Source organism: Zingiber officinale, chromosome 4B, assembly GCF_018446385.1.
Source record: "Zingiber officinale cultivar Zhangliang chromosome 4B, Zo_v1.1, whole genome shotgun sequence".
NCBI classification, from domain to species: Eukaryota; Viridiplantae; Streptophyta; class Magnoliopsida; order Zingiberales; family Zingiberaceae; genus Zingiber; species Zingiber officinale.
Window position 1 is genome coordinate 100,696,473 of NC_055993.1, and position 18,364 is coordinate 100,714,836.

Genomic DNA, 18,364 nt, shown 5'->3' on the forward strand with positions numbered 1-18,364 from the left:
CTCTTTTTCTCATTTTCTCTCATCACACTTTCTCTCTCTTCATTCTTTCTCATCACACTTTCTCTCTCATCATTCTCTTTAATCATATTTTTCTCTCACATTCATCTTTCTCTCACATCTAATTTTTTTTTCTTATTTTTCTTTAAGGGGTAAAAAAGAAAATTTTGATTTATTCCGATAGAAGATATGCAACTAACCAAACATTGCCTTTAAGAGTGATATTCATGCTCATACTCATTCCACAATATAATGATTCACATTCGGATTCCTATTCCTAGAAAAGAACCAAACGCCCCCTTACTTCTAACTATGTTTTAACACAGTTGGTTGATATTATTTTAGAGTTTATTGTAAAGCAGTTACATTCATTGTAATAAGCTTTGCTAGAAGGTCAGGCCCCCCTTCTAGTAAGGTTTTTTCCTTTCTTCAAAGTAATAACATATTTAAAAAAGAAACTCGGTACCCTAACAAGAATAGCCCCGGTTCATCGACCACTCATACCAGTACAACACTCATTCGTATATACTAAAAGAAACCACTTGCCTTTTCTTCTATTAGTGTCGCCGATAGGAGCTTTACCCACTGGTTGACGCACTGACGGTGAGGGGTAGTCGCGAAAAATCCACGACCCGTGTCGATGCTCGCCGAGGAAAAACCTTGGCATGGCGGATTTGGCCAGCCAAGTTAGGGTATGGCGACGGACTTTGGTTGACGCAATGAAGCATAGAGAAGGAAAAGGAGTCGAGCGGTAGGGTTTGAGAGAATGAATAAAAATCATGTTTAGGCTTATATACCTTGGGTAATTACAATCCAACCTTAGGTTAATTAAACCTATTAATTCCTACTCAATTGATGTTCTAAATAGGTTCCTCAAAGTTTTATAAGTTCATCCCCATTAATATGTCATACAAATCTATTTTATTTTCTAAAATTCCCAAATGAAGGATAATATCTTGTATTTTAATTTATTATTATTATTATTATTATTATTATTATTATTATTATTCGATACTAGTGAGAACTTACAACTCCCTCCCTTAAAAAGCATTTCGTCCTCAAAATTAAATTTCTAGAAAATTTTATAATTTAATTTCTTAATTCACATTTATTATTTTATTTTTAACCTGGCTCATGAGACCTTACATCAAGGTTGACTAGAGACTTGACTAGTAAAATCCTAACTGAAAGTTAGGCAAACGAGAAGTCTTAACTAAATATTAGGCAAATGAAAGTCTTAGTGGGACTAGACAAATATAGTTAAGAACTAAGTTAAATCTAAGGTGGGTTGGCTGAGAGCTAAAACACTTGACACAAATAAAGTCCTAGTGGGACTAGAAAAATCTAGTGGGAACTAAGTTAAGTCCAAGATGGGTTAGCTAGGAGCTAAACACTTAGCACAAGTGAAATCCTAGTGGGACTAGGCAAACTTAGTTGGGAACTAGGTTGGGTCCAATGTGGGTTAGTTGGGAGCTAAACACTTGTCATAAGTTCTAGTGGGACTAGGAAATCTAGTTGGGAACTAGGTTAAGTCTAAGGTTGATTAATTGGGAGCTAATCAGTTGGCATGAGCGAAGTCCTAATTGAGAACTAGGCAAAGGAAAATTCAAGTTGGTCAAGGGTTGGTTCGACACTTGGTAAAAAAGTCTTAGCAAGTCAAGGTTGACCGAATACTAGGAAACGGGAAGTCCCAAAGATCCATGGATGACTTTAGGGTTAGGCTAAGCTCAAGTTCAGAGTTTAGGCATGGGTAATCGATTAGCCCAAAGTTCAATCGATTAATGGATCAATTGGGAGTGCTTTCACGAAAGCACAGTGAGGCTCTAGAATCGATTGATGAATCGATTAGGCTGATGTTAATCGATAAGTGAATCGATTGAGTATGTTCTTTGCAAAATGCTAAGGGGCTGGATCGATTGGGTAATTTATCAGGGTCAAAACCAATTGATTAGGTGATCGATTGAGAGTCTTTCTTTACAAAATAAAAGGGTGCTAGATCGATTGGGTAATCGATCAAGATCATCTCCGATCGATCAGGTGATCGATTATGAAAAACTTACAAGCAAACATAAGCTTCCCAGATCGATTGGGTAATTGATTGAGAAGTCTTCTTCACAAGAACAGAAAGCTCTCATATCGATTGGGAGGTTCGTCATGAAAATAGAACCTTGGTGAATTGATTAGGTAATTGATTCAACCAAAAGTGAATGAATCAGGTAATCGATTGGGAGAAGTAAAAAAGAGCTGTTGTGAGGTTTGGACCACTGAATCTGATCCTATCTGATGTGGCAAACGATTGGGGATAAGGTCAATCGATTGGGAATCCTAAATTAGACTAATATAGGGATTTGTTGAAGATTCAAACAAACACTTCTTCTCCAATAGTTTTCACTAGTTCTTGTGGGTTTGGAAGATAGGCGTTGTTGCACTTTTCGCGTATCAAGAGGCAGTCCAGAGCAACAAGAGATCAAGAGCAAGAGATTCTTCATTATTGTATCTATTTCCTTGTTCTTGGTGTATCTTTATTGTATTCTCTCATTGTATTTCTTATGTTGAGATTGTACTAGGCTTCTCTATCTCCTAGAAGGAGGTTTTCATAGTGCATCTATGAGTAAGGAGAGTGAACCCTTGATTAGTCACCTCAAGGAGGTGGATACTAAATAAAATGAAGGTGTTAGCAATTGCTTGAAGTTTCCATTGCAATAAATTATCAACGAAGTGATCGAAGCTAATCACCCCGCCCCTCTAACTCTCAAAGGGTCTTAACAAGTCTCTAGAAAAGGGATTGAAGCGGTTGACAAATGGAAACTATAGGAGCAATCGACCTAGGTTTGATCAGGCACGATCATGGTTTTGATGTGTGTGTCAAATAGTCTTGCATGTTTGAGTCATGCAAGACTGAAACACACATGAAGATCTTGGTACAGCCAAGCTTGGGAAGTTCATCTTAGGGCTTGGGTCCTTGAGACGTGAAGGATGATGTGGAAGGCATTTGAGGGACCATCAGGCGATCAAGGAGCTATGGAGTGGAGCTAAGGGAAGTGGACTTCAAGGCAACGTGAAGGATGCATGGAGAGGAATCGCGAGCTTGATTGCATTTGAGGGACGAAATCCGAGGAAGAGAACTTCAAAGGGTGACTCCGAAGAGGATGAGTGTGAGTATATGTAATTAGGACCAGTCTACTGATAGAAGTAGCACTCGACTGGTACTTTTACCAGTCGACTGGTAAGTGGCTGTTGGCAGAATTCCATATTCTGCGGAGTAGCCGTTGGCTACATCCAACGGTAGCACCAGTCGACTGATGGAAGTGTCAGTTGACTGGTTTGTAGGAAATGAGTTATTTTGTGATCAACTCTTTCATCTCTATTTATAGGAAGATTGGGGCATTAAAAGAGATTACTGCTTTGATTAACATACTCCTAGTCTTTGCCTCCAAGCTTCCAAGTCTTCTCTTCCTCTCCACTTAAGTTTCATCTTGTAAAAAGGAAGAGAGTGTTGTGAGAGATTTGCTCCACCGAGAAGGAGAAAGCTCTAGCAGGAGATTTCTGGGACTAATCCATCAAAGGATTAAGGATTCGTGCACCTCAAGGACAAGTCATGGAGTAGAAGCAAGTAATCTCTGAACCACGTAAATGAAATTATGTTAGAGTTTGTGTTTATTTTTATTGCTTTCATTATTTTAGTTTTATTCCACTATGCAACTAACATTGTAGGAAGATAATTGATTTAGGGGGCACCGTTTATCCAACCCCCTTCAAGCCGGCGGCAAGATTCCCAACAAATGGTATCAAAGCAAGGACACGCTTCAATGGACTTAATCGCCGAGATGATAGCACTCTCGACAAAATGGTCGGCTCACATATTCAACCACCCCAATTTGAAGGAGAATTCTCTTGGTGAAAAAAAGGAATGGAGGTATTTCTCGATATCGATTTTGATATAATGCTAATCATGAGAAGTGATTTTGAAGTGCCTAAGGATGAACGCAATGAGACAATCAACATAACAAGATGGACCAAGAAACAAAGGGAAGAGCATTTAGCAAATTCAAAGGCATTGCATTACCTACTAAATGTGCTTCTCCAACAAAAAGTGACTAGGATTGGAAATTACACAAGTGCAAAGGACTTATCAGAAAAGTTGGTTGAGCTTCATAAAGGGACAATAGAAGCAAAATTAGCAAGAAGAGATCTCCTTCGAACACAACTCTGCAACATCAAACTCAAAAAAGGAGAAATGGTATCTTTACTTCATGCTAGAATTAAAGAAATTTTAAATGGACTAACAAGTGTATGTGAGAAACTTTCCAACCTAGATGTCATGATGAAAGCCATCAACACTTTCCCAAGAACCACAACATGGATGTCCATTGTAGATTCATTCTACATTTCAAAAGATCTAGAGAAGAGCTCTCTAGATGAATTCTTCTCAACTATGGAGCTTCATGAGACTCAAATTGAATGGTTGGATGAAGAAGCAAATAGATCAAGAGAAGTAGCCCTTGTGGCAAATAAGAGAAAGGGAAAGAAGAAGAATCTTCATCTCCATCATCCTCTGACTTCGAAGAATCAAGCGGCTCAATGGATAGAGATCAAGAAACATACATGGTAAGGAAGATGAGAAAACCATTTAAGAATTTTAATTCTAACAAATTACATGCTAGGAGAAGTTCAAGGGGCAAAAATAGAAGAAGGTAAAATGCTATAATTGATAAGGAGAAGGACACATGAGGGATGAATGCCCTCTCTTGAAGAAAAAGGAAGAGAAGAAGAATGAAGAAAAGAAAAGGACAAAAGAAAAAAGGGAAGAAGGCTTATAATCTAAAAGCAACTTGGGATGATTCATCATTATTGGAGGAAGAAGAGCACCATGTATCCCATTTTGCTCTAATGGGAATTGATAATATTGCCTCTACCTCATCCAAAAACGAAGAAGGAAAAAGATTAAGTGAAGAAGATGGGAGCTCAAGTGAAGGGGGAGATCAAACTTCGGATTCAAACTTCTCGGTAAGTGAGGTATGCAATCTACCAACTCATACCTTAGTCAAAATTATTTCAAGTACAAATGAAGATTTGTTTAAGGCTAAAAAAATAAATCCTTGAAAAATGAGATTAGTATTTTAGAAGAAAAATTAGAATCCATGTCTTCTAAGATAAATAATTCCTCTAGTATGCATGCTTCTTCTAGTTTAAATGATTTATGTTTAGAAGAAGAAAATAAGGTATTAAGGGAAAAGGTAGAATACCTTAACAATGCCCTTAAAAAATTTAAAATTGGCTCAAATACCCTAAGCATGATCATTGAGAGCCAAAGGGCAAGTTTTAACATAAAGGGTTTAGGTTATAAAGAATCCAATAATGAAAAGTTTTATCATTGTCTAATTATTAGGAGGCAGCCCAAGACAAAAGACAATAGATAGAAAATGAATTCTCAAGAATATTTGGTTAAACCAATTAGGAAAAACCTCTATTGGGTACCAAAGTCAATCCTCAAGGGTTAGAGGATTTTTGGATTAGTCAACCATTGATTTGTTGAAAAACGGTTGACTTAAGACCTTAAGGGGAAACACTTGGCCTTGGATACAAATTCATGATAAAAAGGGATAAGTAGAGGTTACCTTCATTTCATCTCACAATGACTTACATTATATTTCTAAACATAGATATGAGATGATACTCATAATTCACTTATGCTTATGGCATTTTGATGGTTATAAAATGTATCAAATTTTTAGTGATTATAGACCAACTATGGGAAAAGTAAATATTTAATTAATGAACATCTTATTTATAGATTATAGTTGGACATTTTAAATGGTTTGAAAATAATTTTATATTTTATTTACAGTAATATAGTTGTTTTGAAACATATGAATTCAAAATTAAGATTCAAAGTGATACAAATTTGAGTTGCTTTCAAGGTTTTTTAACTTTTTTTTATCAAAACTTCAAAAATACTTTGAATTTTTTATGAAAATATATTTTTCCTACTTAGAAGACATTAAAATAAATAGGTTTTCAAAGTTTCATGATTTTTTAAATTTTTTAGAATTTTTTATGTATTTCTGAATTTGGCTTACAAAATCAGAAATTATGATTTTGCTCATGCCAGTCGACTACAATAGTTAGCAGTTGATTGATAACTATTTTCCAGCACTTTCAGAAGTTGGTTTTGGTTAATTTAGTCCAAATTTGATGCCATGGTATGCATGATTGTTTAGTGTAATCTTTTTGATGGTGTCAAAGGGGGAGAATTGGAAAGGTTTAAGTTAAAAACTTATATTTTTGTGTAAGAACTTGAAAATTAAATTAATTGAGGATATGTTAAGGGGGAGCTTGGATTTATGCTTCAATTTTTACATTTTTCTTTCAATTTTTAAGTACTATTTATGTCTAACTTAAACATATTGTCACTCATCAAAAAGGAAGAGATTGTGGGAGCAATCAACCTAGGTTTGATCGGGCACGATCATGATTTTGATGTGTGTGTCAAAGAGTCTAAATTAGACTTTCATATTGGTTTGATATGTGTGTTTGAGCCATTCAGGACTTGATGAAACACACATGAGGAACTTAATGCGACCAAGCTTGGGAAACTCATCCTAGGGCTCGTGTCCTTTAGATAGTGAAGGATGATGTGGAAGGCATCCGAGGGACCGCCGGACGAGGAGCAATAGAGTAGAGCCGAGGAAAGTGGACTTCAAGGCAACACAAAGAATGCATGGAGAGGAGCTGCGAGCCCGATTGCATCTGAGGGGCGAAGGCCGAGGAAGAGGATTTCAAATGGCGACTCTGGAGAGGATGAGTGTGAGTGTGTAATCGGGACTAGTCGACTGATGGAAGTAGCAGTCGACTGGTCCAGTCGATTGGGAGTGAACGGAAGCATTCTGTTCGCTCAGCCAACAGCTAACAGTTGACTGGTAAGTGACTGTTGGTGAAAGTTGGTAGAATCCCGAATTTTACTAAGTAGTCGTTGGCTACATCGAACGGTAGCACCATTCAACTTATGGAAGTGTCAGTCAATTGGTTTGCAGGAAATGAGTTGTCTTGTGATCAACTCTTTCCTCTCTATTTATAGGAATCTTGAGACATTGAAGGAGGTTACTGCTTTGATTAACATACTCCTAGTCTTTGCCACCAAGCTTCCAAGTCTTCTCTTCCTCTCCAAACCTAAGTTTCATCTTGTAAAGAGGAAGAGAGCGTTGTGAGAGGTTTGCTCCACTGAGAAGGAGAAAGCTCTAGCCGGAGATTGTCAGGGACTAATCCACCGAAAGATTAAGGGTTCATCCACCTTAAGAACAAGCCATAGAGTAGGAGCAAGGGATCTCTGAACCACGTAAATGAAATTGTGTTAGAGTTTGTGTTTATTCTTATTGCTTTCATTATTTTAGTTTTATTTTGCTATGCAACTAACATTGTAGGAAGATAATCGATTTGGGGGCACCGTTTATCCATTCCCCCTTCAAGCTGGCCACGAGATCCCCAACAGAAATAACCAAAGTCAGTGCAAGAGATTTGCAACTTTCTTGGATTAGCTAGGTACTATCAAAGATTTGTTGAAGGATTTTTCTAGTATTGTTGCACCTTTTACCCGATTGAATAGAAAAGGGGTCAAATTTACTTGGTATGATGCTTGTGATGCAAGCTTCCAAGAGCTAAAGAAAGGATTAGTGAGTGCTCCAATGTTAGTTATTCCCTCTAGAGGGGATGGATTCATTCTTTACACATATGCATCTATTCAAGGATTGGGCAGTTTTGATGTAGTATGGTTGGGTGATAACTTATTTTTCTTGTCAACTGAAGATCATGAGAAGAATTATCCCATACGTAATTAGAGTTAGTCGCCATCATTTTTTCCCTTATGATTTGGAGATATTACCTCTGTGGTATTACCTTCGAGATATTCACTTATTACAAGAATCTGAAATATTTTTTCATATAGAAAGAGGTGAACCTTCAATAGATAAGGTGGATGGAGTTTTTGAACGACCATGATTGAACTATCAATTATCACTTGGGGAAAGCTAATGTATTAGCAGGTGCATTGAGCAGAAAGCCCAGAGGTGTATTGGCATGTCACAGGGTGGCAATTACTAAGATAGTCAAATAGTTTATAGAGTTAGATTTGACTGAAGTGAGACAAATACAACATGGTATATTGGTCTCCTTGATCACTCAACTCCTATTGGTTGAGCGAATCAAGGAAAGTAAGATGGAAGATCAATACCTCAAGACTATAGCTACAAAATTGGAGTTAGGCCTGAAGCTAGATATTACTCGTGATGCAGAGGGATCACTTCGGTTCTGAGGCAGGTTGTGTGTTCATGAGCTATATCCTGTTAAGGAAGGTCTCCTTTGGGAGCACATCGATTGAGATTTGTCGTCCATTCTGGTGATACTCAGATGTATCAAGATTTGAGACGATTATACTGGTGGAAAGGTATAACAAGAGATATTACGGAGTTTGTAACTCGATGTCTAGTTTGTCAGCAAATTAAGGCGGAATACCAAAAACTAGCTAGGTTACTCCAGAAGATTATAGTGCCAGAATGGAAATGAGAGCATATCACGGATTTTGTCATTCGGTTACCAAGGATTTAGAGGAGACATGATTCAATTTGGATGATAGTTGATGTGGCGGTAAGGAGGAGCCCACCTGGCACGGGTCAACGGCCACAGTGGAGGTCAAAGTCAAAAACGATCAATGTCAGGGCTCAGATGCTCAACCGCGTTGCCCAAGTGAGAGGGGGCTACATAGGCCGATTGGAGGAACCAGTGTTCGGTCGGCCATCTGGATGAAACATCATCTAGTTAGCCTGATCGGCAGGAGAGCGAGTCAAGCGGGCCACCGGTCCGACTCGGAGTGTGTCATTGATAGTGTAATGAACCGATATAATAAAAGAGGAAAAGATTGATATTTAATAAGGGAAAGAGGAAACAAAAGGAAATACTCCATCTATCCTTGCGGAGAAGCCAAGACAAAAATACCTTCTGTCTGTAATTAATATCATTAAACAGAGGCATATGAAGGGTCACTAAAACAGGTATAAAAGAGGGTGGTAGGTATGAAGAAAGGCAAGATTGATCTCGGTTCCTAGTGCTTTTACTTTCTTTTCTTCTATTTCTAACTTGAGCGTCGAAGGGCCAACGCCAAGGCCCTCTTCCCTGATTTGGTTTTGTTTTGCAGAGAGGAGCGAGGTCTTCGTCCAGTTAGTAGAACCGCCACCTCTCTGACTTTTCAATTTCACGCTTTTGGACCGGAACAATCGTTTAAAATAGAGCTTAAAGTTGTAATCAGAGATCATGATTTACTCTATTTTCTTGAGCTCTTGAATAAGATTCAATTCATGTATGTATATTTTATTTGAAGATGGTGATAGTGCAAATATATTTTGTGCTTTTAACCCATCAAAGACAAAAAAAAAATGGAGGAATGCGTAATGAAGAGAGATCGATAAAGGTGCCCAAAAATTGTATGTAACTTAATGTTTTGTTAGTTACATTGCATGGCATCGTATAGAAAAGTCATGGAGCACGAGCTTTTGCTTTAATTTTTATCGTGGATGTGAACTTGCCCTATCCTCCTGTATAAAAGTCTTTTCTGAATGTATTGTCAAAGTTTATATTATTTTAGTTCAATTTTCATCCTTACAATATTTTGAAAAAAAGGATAGGTTTTTTATTTAAAACAATAATGCTCTCAACTTTTATAAAAGCAGTTATTATTGAGTTCAGATGGATTAGATAAATTCAAACACTTGGTAAATCTCACAAGACGAAGTGGTAAAATGGAGCTGACCTGCTTCATTATAAAATTTAATAAGAGAAATGATTTTGTTCAAGAAAAAAATCTTAAAGAAAAATTTAAGGATAAATATATAAAATAAAGTGGTTCATAAAAAATGAAATGATGAGCTATAAATGTATGTGTCTATCCTTGAACTTTTTCTTAAATTTTTTTCTTAAACATATCACAACTCATTTAATAATTATTAGTATCGTGGCAACAACGTGATAAGAATAATTATTAAATTTTTCTCATCACTCTTTTAGCAAAAATAAAAAATAAAAATGACGAAGTGATAAAATTAACTTATCACCTATTTTGCATTTGTTGTCAATTGCAATAATAAATTACTAGCCAAATAGCCATTTTCGTCCTTTGCTAATAACCACAGCAAACAATTCTGTTCTTCCTTCATCTCAGTCGAACAAATTCCTGATGCCCCGCAGCTGAGCAACGACGTCGGATATGCGCATTCGATCCCCAGGCATGCGTTTGGTGCATGCAAGGCCGATCCTTACAAGGGAAATCGAACACTCTTCGATCCTATTCGACAAGTTCGTTCCATTTTCATACAGGAGAGAAGCTGGATCGACAATTTCCAAGGCTCCTCTCGTATCGACAAGTGTGGGCAGAGTAAGCCCGTCCTGAAACATGTCGTCCAGAGGGCTCTTCCCTGTCAGTAACTCCAATAGCAGCACTCCAAAACTGTAGACATCGCCGCTTGTGGAAACAGGACTGCCTTCTCCGTACTCTGCAAAACCAGAAACAAACGGATAATCAAGTGAAGTTTAGCAATTGAATGATTAGTAGTTTGGTTTCACCTGGAGGGACGTAGCCAATGGTGCCTCTCAATCCAAGTGAGCTGCTTCTGTCAGCCAAGCACCTGCTCATTCCTTCAGGGAGGAGCTTGGCGAGCCCGAAATCGCCAACATGAGCCATCATCTCCTCGTCCAGTAGAATGTTGCTAGGCTTTAGATCGCAGTGGACCACCGGTGGTTTGCAATTGTTGTGAAGATAATCCAACGCTTCAGCAACATCGATTCCTATGTTAAGCCTCTGTGTCAGGCTTAGATTTATTGCATGTTGATGCTGATCTTCTTCAAGCTGAGAGTGCAGCCACCTGTCTAAACTCTTGTTGGGCATGAATTCGAAGACCAAGGCCTTGAAGTCGTCGCCGTTAAAGTCGATGCTCGAGCAGCAAGTTATGATCTTGATGAGATTCCGGTGGCGGATGCGACTCAAAGCCTCGCATTCAGTTGAAAAAGTCTGGGAGGATCCCAATTGTTGGAGGTCGAACACCTTCACGGCAACAGTTCTGTTTTCATGGTCCAGGGTCGCTTTGTACACCGAGCCGTAGCTTCCTCTGCCGATTAGATTGGCGGCATCGAATCCTGCTGTAGATCTCGACAACTCAGAATACGAGATCATTGGGAACTGGATATCCAACCGAGAAGACAATGGTGTCGATTGCAGTTTTTTGCTCTGCCTCCGGTAAATAAGAACGAAGATGATGATCAACAGCAACACGAAACAGAGACTGGAACCAGCTATCAGCAGCGGAACCAATTTGGACTTTTTTCTTTCAAGATGCTGCATGGGGCATGCAGGCAAGTGGAGTTCTTGAATGCCCCCACAGAGTTCATTGTTGCCGGCAATAGAAAAGTTAAAAATGCTCTGGAAGACACCCTTGGACGGAACTGGACCCTCCAAGTGGTTAAAAGAGAGATCAAGTGCATATAAAAAGCTCAAGTTTTGGAAGAACAGTGGAATGCCGCCTGACAAATCATTGTGCGAAATATACAACTGTTCTAGCCCTTTGATGGAGCTCAATGTCTGTGGAATCTCGCCGGACAAGTTATTTTTCGTCAGATTTAGGACCCTGAGTCCGGCTATGTTGCCGAGAGCAGAAGGTATAGTCCCTTGTAATAAATTGTCGTCCAAGGTCAAGTACTCCAGTACCTCACAGTCTCCGATTGTGCTTGGTATCTCGCCTTCCAATCTATTTCTAGACACATAGAAAATTCTTGCATTCTTTAACTTTCCTACCTCCAAAGGAATCGGTCCTGTGAGTAAATTAGAGCTCAAATCAATGCCGAGTGACAGAAACGGCAAGTCGACAACTTCTTTCGGTATGGCACCATCGAGAAAATTATTGGACAATAATAAAAGGTCCAGGTGTTGCAGGCGTCCAAGTGTTGCTGGAATTGTGCCTCGCAATGCGTTGAAGGACGCAACGAGATAAAACAGTAGTGTGAGATTGCCGAGAGAGGGTGGTATGTGCCCAGAGAGGTTGTTGCCATCCAACTCCAGGTCGTGCAACTGTCGGAGACGGCCAATCCCTTCCGGGATGTCGCCGATGAACTGGTTATCGCTCAATACGAGTCTTTGCAAGCCCGCCAAGTTCCCGATCCCCGGCGGTATGCTACCTGAGATAAAATTTTCAGACACGTACAAGTCTTGAAGTTTCTCGGATAAATTGGCGACGAAATGTGGCAATGACCCGCTGAAGTTGTTTGAATTGAGGTAGACATGCTCTAATTTGGAACAGTTGGTCAATGAAGCTAAGAAATCCCAGTCATTAGCGGTTTGTGCTTCAAAGCGGTTCCAGCCAATGTTGAACCAGATGAGGTTTGCTAATCTTCCAATGTTTGGAGGCAAGCGCCCACTGAAATTGTTGTGTTCGAGTTCCAATTTTTCGAGGTCGGAGCAGTTGGTGATGGAAGATGGACATGGTCCGCTGAACTTATTCCCGCCCAATAAAAGCCTTCGCAGATTGCGGAGCTTGCTTCCGAAGTCAGCCGGAAGTTCCCCGGACAAGCGATTCACCGCCATGCCGAGGCCTTGCAGAGAGGTCAAATTGTAGAGTGAAGTAGGGATTGTACCTGTGAGGTTGTTGACGCCGAGATTAAGAGTGCGGAGTCGGGCAAGTCGGCCGAGAACTTCCGGGATGACACCCTCTATGTGGTTATAGTGCAGCGCCAGGACCTCGAGGGATGAGGCATTGGCGAGCGATGTAGGTATGACTCCTGTGAGGCTATTGTTGCTGAGATAAAGATCAGTAAGCCTCTTGAAGGAGCCGAGCCAGGGCGGAACAGATCCCACGAATCGATTGCTATCCAGGCTGATTATTCTCAGCTCCGAGCAATTGAACAACTCGAAAGGGATCTTCCCCCCGAGGGAGTTGAACTTGAGGACGAGGTGCCGCAAGCGGCGGAGGCGGCCGATGGAGGAAGGGATGCCGCCATGTAGTGAGTTGTTGTTGAGGAAGATGCTTTGGAGGAAGGAGAGGTTGCCGATGGAAGGGGAGATCTGGCCTGTGAGGCCGGCGGCGGTGAGATTTATGGCCGTCACCCTCTCCGGGTGCCTACGGCCGCATGTCACTCCCTGCCACGTGCAGACATGGGAGCTTCGGTTCCACGACAACATCGCGGTGCCTCCGCCATCGTTGAGCTTCTCTTTGAAAACCAGTAGCGCCTCCTCATCTCCTTCCGGCCACGGGGAGATCGTTGCCTTTGCCGTGACCGACGCGCACAAGAGGGAGATGAAAGCTGCGAGTGCGCACAGCAGAGACATGGCTTCTGGTTGATCTTTTCGTCTGATGAAGACTCTTTCAGCAATTAGACGGAGATAATTCTGATTCATTGCGACTTATGAGCGTCATCTATAAAGGTTTATGGACAACCGAGAAAGTATACACCAAGTAATCGGTCTAACCAACGTTCGTCACCATCCGAGACTATCTAACAAGATGAAAGTCAAAGTCTTAGAAACGTTTGTCACCATCCGAGACTACAAGAGTGTAACAAGAAGAATACGACGAGGACCTGAAATAATTAGAGAGTATAATAATAAATTTTATTTTTTTTATTAATATTTATCAATAATATAATATATAATATATAAAAAAGTAGTGGGTCAATTGACCCATTAATAAATAATATAATTATTCTAATAATTATAATAAATTTATTTTAATAATCTTAAAATTAATAGTAATTTAATTTGATTTGGTAATTTGATTTGGTCAATCTTGATATATTGAATGATTCTTTCATACACCGATAAATTTAATGAGAGATCTTTGACATTGAGTTTGTTTACTAACTTATTGAAACGTTATCCGGATAATAGCTTAATAAAGATAACAGCGATTTGATTTTTAGCAGAAATATAAAAGATGAATAACTGTTGAAATGTCACACGTCTACAAATAAAATGAAAATTAATTTCTACATATTTTGTACGAGAATGAAAGATTGGATTAGCTGTAAGATATGTTGCTCCAATATTGTCGACCAAATTTTTAGTGTAATATTTGATGCAAGATGAAGTTCAGAAAAAAGTGATTGAAGTCAAATAATTTCATACATTGTATTATTGGATATAGCTTTATATTCAGTCCCAGTGCTTGAATGAGATACCATAAGTTATTTTTTTCGAATTCCATGAGATAAGATTTCGTCTAAGAAATATTGCATATCCACTTGTAGATAGTCTGTCTATTAGAGTGTATACTAAAAGCCTAGCTTTTTGTAAACATTTATTTTGAAATAAAGAATCACATTTGGTCAAATATCTACATTTATAAGCTAAGTGTAGTTGTTCAATTAATTTATATTGTAGATAACACAGTGTGTGGTGTCACACATAGAAGATAATGTTATCAGGTCCTTATAAATTATAAACAGTAGCTCACAACCAAGATGGACAGGAACAAACCTTTGGAAAGTCATAGTGTAATTAGGGATTAGTTTATCTTGACTATATAATTACACTAGTACACTTCGAGTGTATTGAGTAGGACCATTTGAGGTAATTCTTTTTATACTGTCTGAATAAAAGAACAAGACCTCGGTTATTATGAAAGTGTGTGCTCTTAATCCTAATATAATGACAAGCACATATATTTAATATTTATTTCTTTAATTTATTAATGAGTGAGATTTAGTTCGATAAATCAATAGGCCCGATAAGTTGGGAAATGCTATTACATATAGTGTGTGTTGTTGATTATAGAAGGAAATTGTGTCCTAATAATTTAGATTGATAATGTTCCCAAGAGTAGCTCATAAGAATCGTCATGTAAATCCTGCAGGTGGACTTAGTCCGGCATGATGATAAGGTTGAGTGGTACTACTCTTGGAGTTAGATATTAATTAAGTGAGTGTTAGTAGCTCATTTAATTAATGGGCATTCGATATCTTAAATACAGGGAGACTAACACACTCATGATAAGAAGGAGTCCAAAATGTAATTTGGGATTGGTGCGGTAGTTCAATAATAATTCTTTAGTGGTATGAATTATTATTGACGAAATTAAGTTGGGTGTTCAGGGCAAACACGGGAAGCTTAATTTCATCAGGAGACCAAAATCAATTCCTCCTCTCGATCTCTATCGTAGCATCTTAATTATAAAATATTATACCCACCTTCCTACCCATCATTAGGTGGCCGGCCAAGCGAAGCTTGGGGCCGGCCAAGCCTAGAGGATGAGCCATTGCGGTGGCCGGTCAATGTTTGGAGCTCAAGCTAGGTGGGCTGACCACAATTAAAATAAAAGGAATTTTATTTTTTAAAATTTTTCTGATGTGGAAGCCATGGTTTAAAAGAGAGTGTAAAAATTTAAATCTTTCCTTTTATAGCTTTCTACAAAAGATTAAGAGAAAGATTAAATATCTTTCCTTGTTTGTAGTTAAAAGGAGGATTTTAATTTTGGCGAAAACTTTCCTTATTTGTAAATCATCCACATGTTTAATTGAGAGATTTTAATTTGTAAAATTTTCCTTTTATAACTAACCATGAAGGGATTTAAAAAGAGGATTTTTTTTTTAAATTTTCAGAAACAAATAAGGAAGTTTTAATTTTGTATTTAAAACTTACCTTATTTGGAGCAATTAAAGGGGTCGGCCATGTAAAGGGTTTAAGGGAAATTTTAATTAAATTTTCCTTATTAACCAATGGTAAGGAAAATAAGGAGATTTCAATTATAATAAAATTTCTTTATTTGTCAAGACCAAGGATTATAAAAGAGGGGGCAGGGGTGCCTTCATGAGACGCATCTTCTATTTCTCTTCTCCTCTCTTCCTTGGGTGGTGGTCGACCTTATTGCTTTTCCCTCTTCCTTTTATTTCTTCTTCATTGGTCGAACCTCATCATCTTTTGGAGCTTGAAGGTGGCCGGATCTTGCTTGGAGAAGGAGAGAAAGGAAGCATCCCTTGGAGCTTGGTTGGTGGCCGAAACTTGCAAGGAGAAGAAGGAGGCTTGGTGGTTCTCATCTCGGTAGATCGTTGCCCACACAACGTCTGAGATAAGAAGAGGAATACGATAGAAGATCAAGAGGTTGTTGCTTACAAAGAAAGGTATAACTAGTAATTTTATTCCGCATCATACTAGTTTTCTTTGTATGAATACCAAATACAAGAGGCATGTGATTCTAGGTTTTGAATTTATGTTTCGATATGTGTTTTTTTTCTTTTTCGATCTTGTGATTTGATTGTTCTTAGTGGTTAACCTATGGTTACTGTAGGAAGATTAAATAATAAATTTCTTTAAAAGGCTTTGTCTAGTCGGTGGTGGATGATCTCATACCCAAGAAGGCCTAATGCCTCACCATGCAGTACTGGAAGCCAATTTTAGAAATCAATATTTAATCGACTTTGTAACATGGGTGGACTTGGATCAAAAGTGTTAAGTTCCGCAGGCGATCCAAGTCTAAACCTATAAGAACATATAACTTAAACTTAGAATCAATAGTGTTAAGCTTCACTTGCGATTCAAGTTTAATTTAAAAGAACACATGGTAGCTAGGAAAGGTTCGGACCTTATACAAAATTTTTGTACAGGAGAACCATTAGGTTTTCCGAGTAACAACCAACACTGTCTTCAGTAGAGCTTGCCCAATCCGCATCGCTATATGCATGTAATTCTCGAGATGATTGATAATATAAGAGAAGCTCATGTAAAATAGTACCTTTGAGATAACGAAATATTCTTTTTATATTATCCCAATTTTGCTCAGTTGGAGCATGGATAAATTGATAAGCACGATTTACTACAAAGGTAATATCAGGTTGTGTGATAGTGACATATTATAAGGCTTCAACAATGCTTCGATAAATCTATAGATAAAGCAAGAGAGGATGAAGTTGTAAAGCTGTTTATAGCAATTGGTGTAGAAATTGGACATGTTCCATCAATTTTGGCTTTTTGGAGAAGCCTAGTAATGTATTTGCTCTAAGAGAGAAGATAACTTTCTTCATGTGGAATAAGTTCAATAACAAGAAAAAATGAACATTAGCATATCTCGAGAAGGAAATTCTTAATTGAGAAGACTTAATAAAGTTGTAATACCCTTGTGATCATTGCCGATTATTAGGATGTCATCCACATAAATAAGAAAAAATATCATAGATCTATCATTATATTTGTAGAATAGAGATGAGTCAGTCTTTGATCCAGAAAATTCTTGAGCTTGTAACCAATTAGATAATCGATGAAATCATGCACGAGGATCTTCTCGAAGACCATATAAGGATTTTTTGAGTTGACAAACATGAAATGAAATGTGTGGATGAATGAACCCAAGTAGTTGCTCCATAAATATAGTTTCTCAAGATGACCATAAAGAAATGCATTTGAAATGTCTAATTGTCATACGGGTCAATTAGAACTAACAACTACCAATAATAAAAGTCTGACAGATGTAATTTTGATAACTAGACTAAAAGTGTCATTAAAGTCAATACCTGATTGTTAACTAAATCCTTTGGCTACAAGTCGAGTTTTGTGTCATTCAAGAGAACCATCAGCTTGATGCTTAAGATGAAATACTCATTTAGAGCTCACAGTATTCATAGAGGAAGTGCGCGGAACTAGATTCCATGTTTCATTACGAAGAAGTGCATCAAATTCTGTAGTCATTGCACTATGCCAATTCGGATCCTTGCTTGTGAAAAATAAGTTGGTTCAATAAATTTTACAGAGATTACTAGAGCTCGTAGAAGTGGATGTCAAGTTGTCATTAGTGGACAACGTGCATAGATGTCACTTAAGGGAAGCATGTGACAAGGAATATTATCAACTGAATTACTTAGTGATGGCGATGAGGAAACAAACTGACCTGGTGATTTAGATGACGGACTTGTGTTATCTGAGAATCCAGAACTAGAGAGCATATTATCTTTGACTGGTGAGGCTTCTGAGATTGGAGCAGCAAGTTGAGGTGATCTTGATGGTATAAGGGAGTTATCAGAGAGCTCCAGAACAGGACCTAAAATGTCATCACTTCCAACAATGTTAGGTGACATCAAGAAGGTATCATCTGTATCTAGAGAAAAGATCGAAGAAGCTACTAAAAAGGGAATAAAGACTCATCAAAAGTAACATGTCATGAAATATAAATTAGTCCTGTTGGTATATGTAAGCAACGATAATCATGGTGCAAATTGCTATAACCAAGGAAAACATATTTAGTGAGTGGGAGTCAAGTTTGTGTTTAGAGTAGAGGTGTAACCACGGATAACATGCACAACCAAAAATTTAAAGGAAAGTATAATCAGGAGTTTGATTATAAAATTTTTC

At 38.2% G+C, this 18,364-nt stretch overlaps 1 protein-coding gene across 1 annotated transcript; it reads right to left on the minus strand.

Annotated features, from left to right (window-relative positions):
* Positions 1-10,125: 10,125 nt before the first annotated feature.
* Positions 10,126-13,426, minus strand: LOC121978456 (probable LRR receptor-like serine/threonine-protein kinase At3g47570). Its single transcript, XM_042530798.1, has 2 exons — positions 10,606-13,426; positions 10,126-10,535 (listed from the first exon to the last, which is right to left on the minus strand). Exons 1-2 carry the CDS (start codon positions 13,424-13,426, stop codon positions 10,201-10,203), a joined length of 3,156 nt encoding a protein of 1,051 aa, XP_042386732.1. The 3' UTR covers positions 10,126-10,200.
* Positions 13,427-18,364: the final 4,938 nt, after the last annotated feature.

What these genes read in the sequence shown, in the direction of transcription:
- LOC121978456 (XM_042530798.1), bottom strand. Translation starts at nt 13,426, where the DNA reads ATGAATCAGAATTATCTCCGTCTAATTGCTGAAAGAGTCTTCATCAGA. An exon ending in CATTGGCTACGTCCCTCCAG is followed by an intron (nt 10,536 to 10,605) that starts GTGAAACCAAAC and finishes CTGGTTTTGCAG; the next exon opens with AGTACGGAGAAGGCAGTCCT.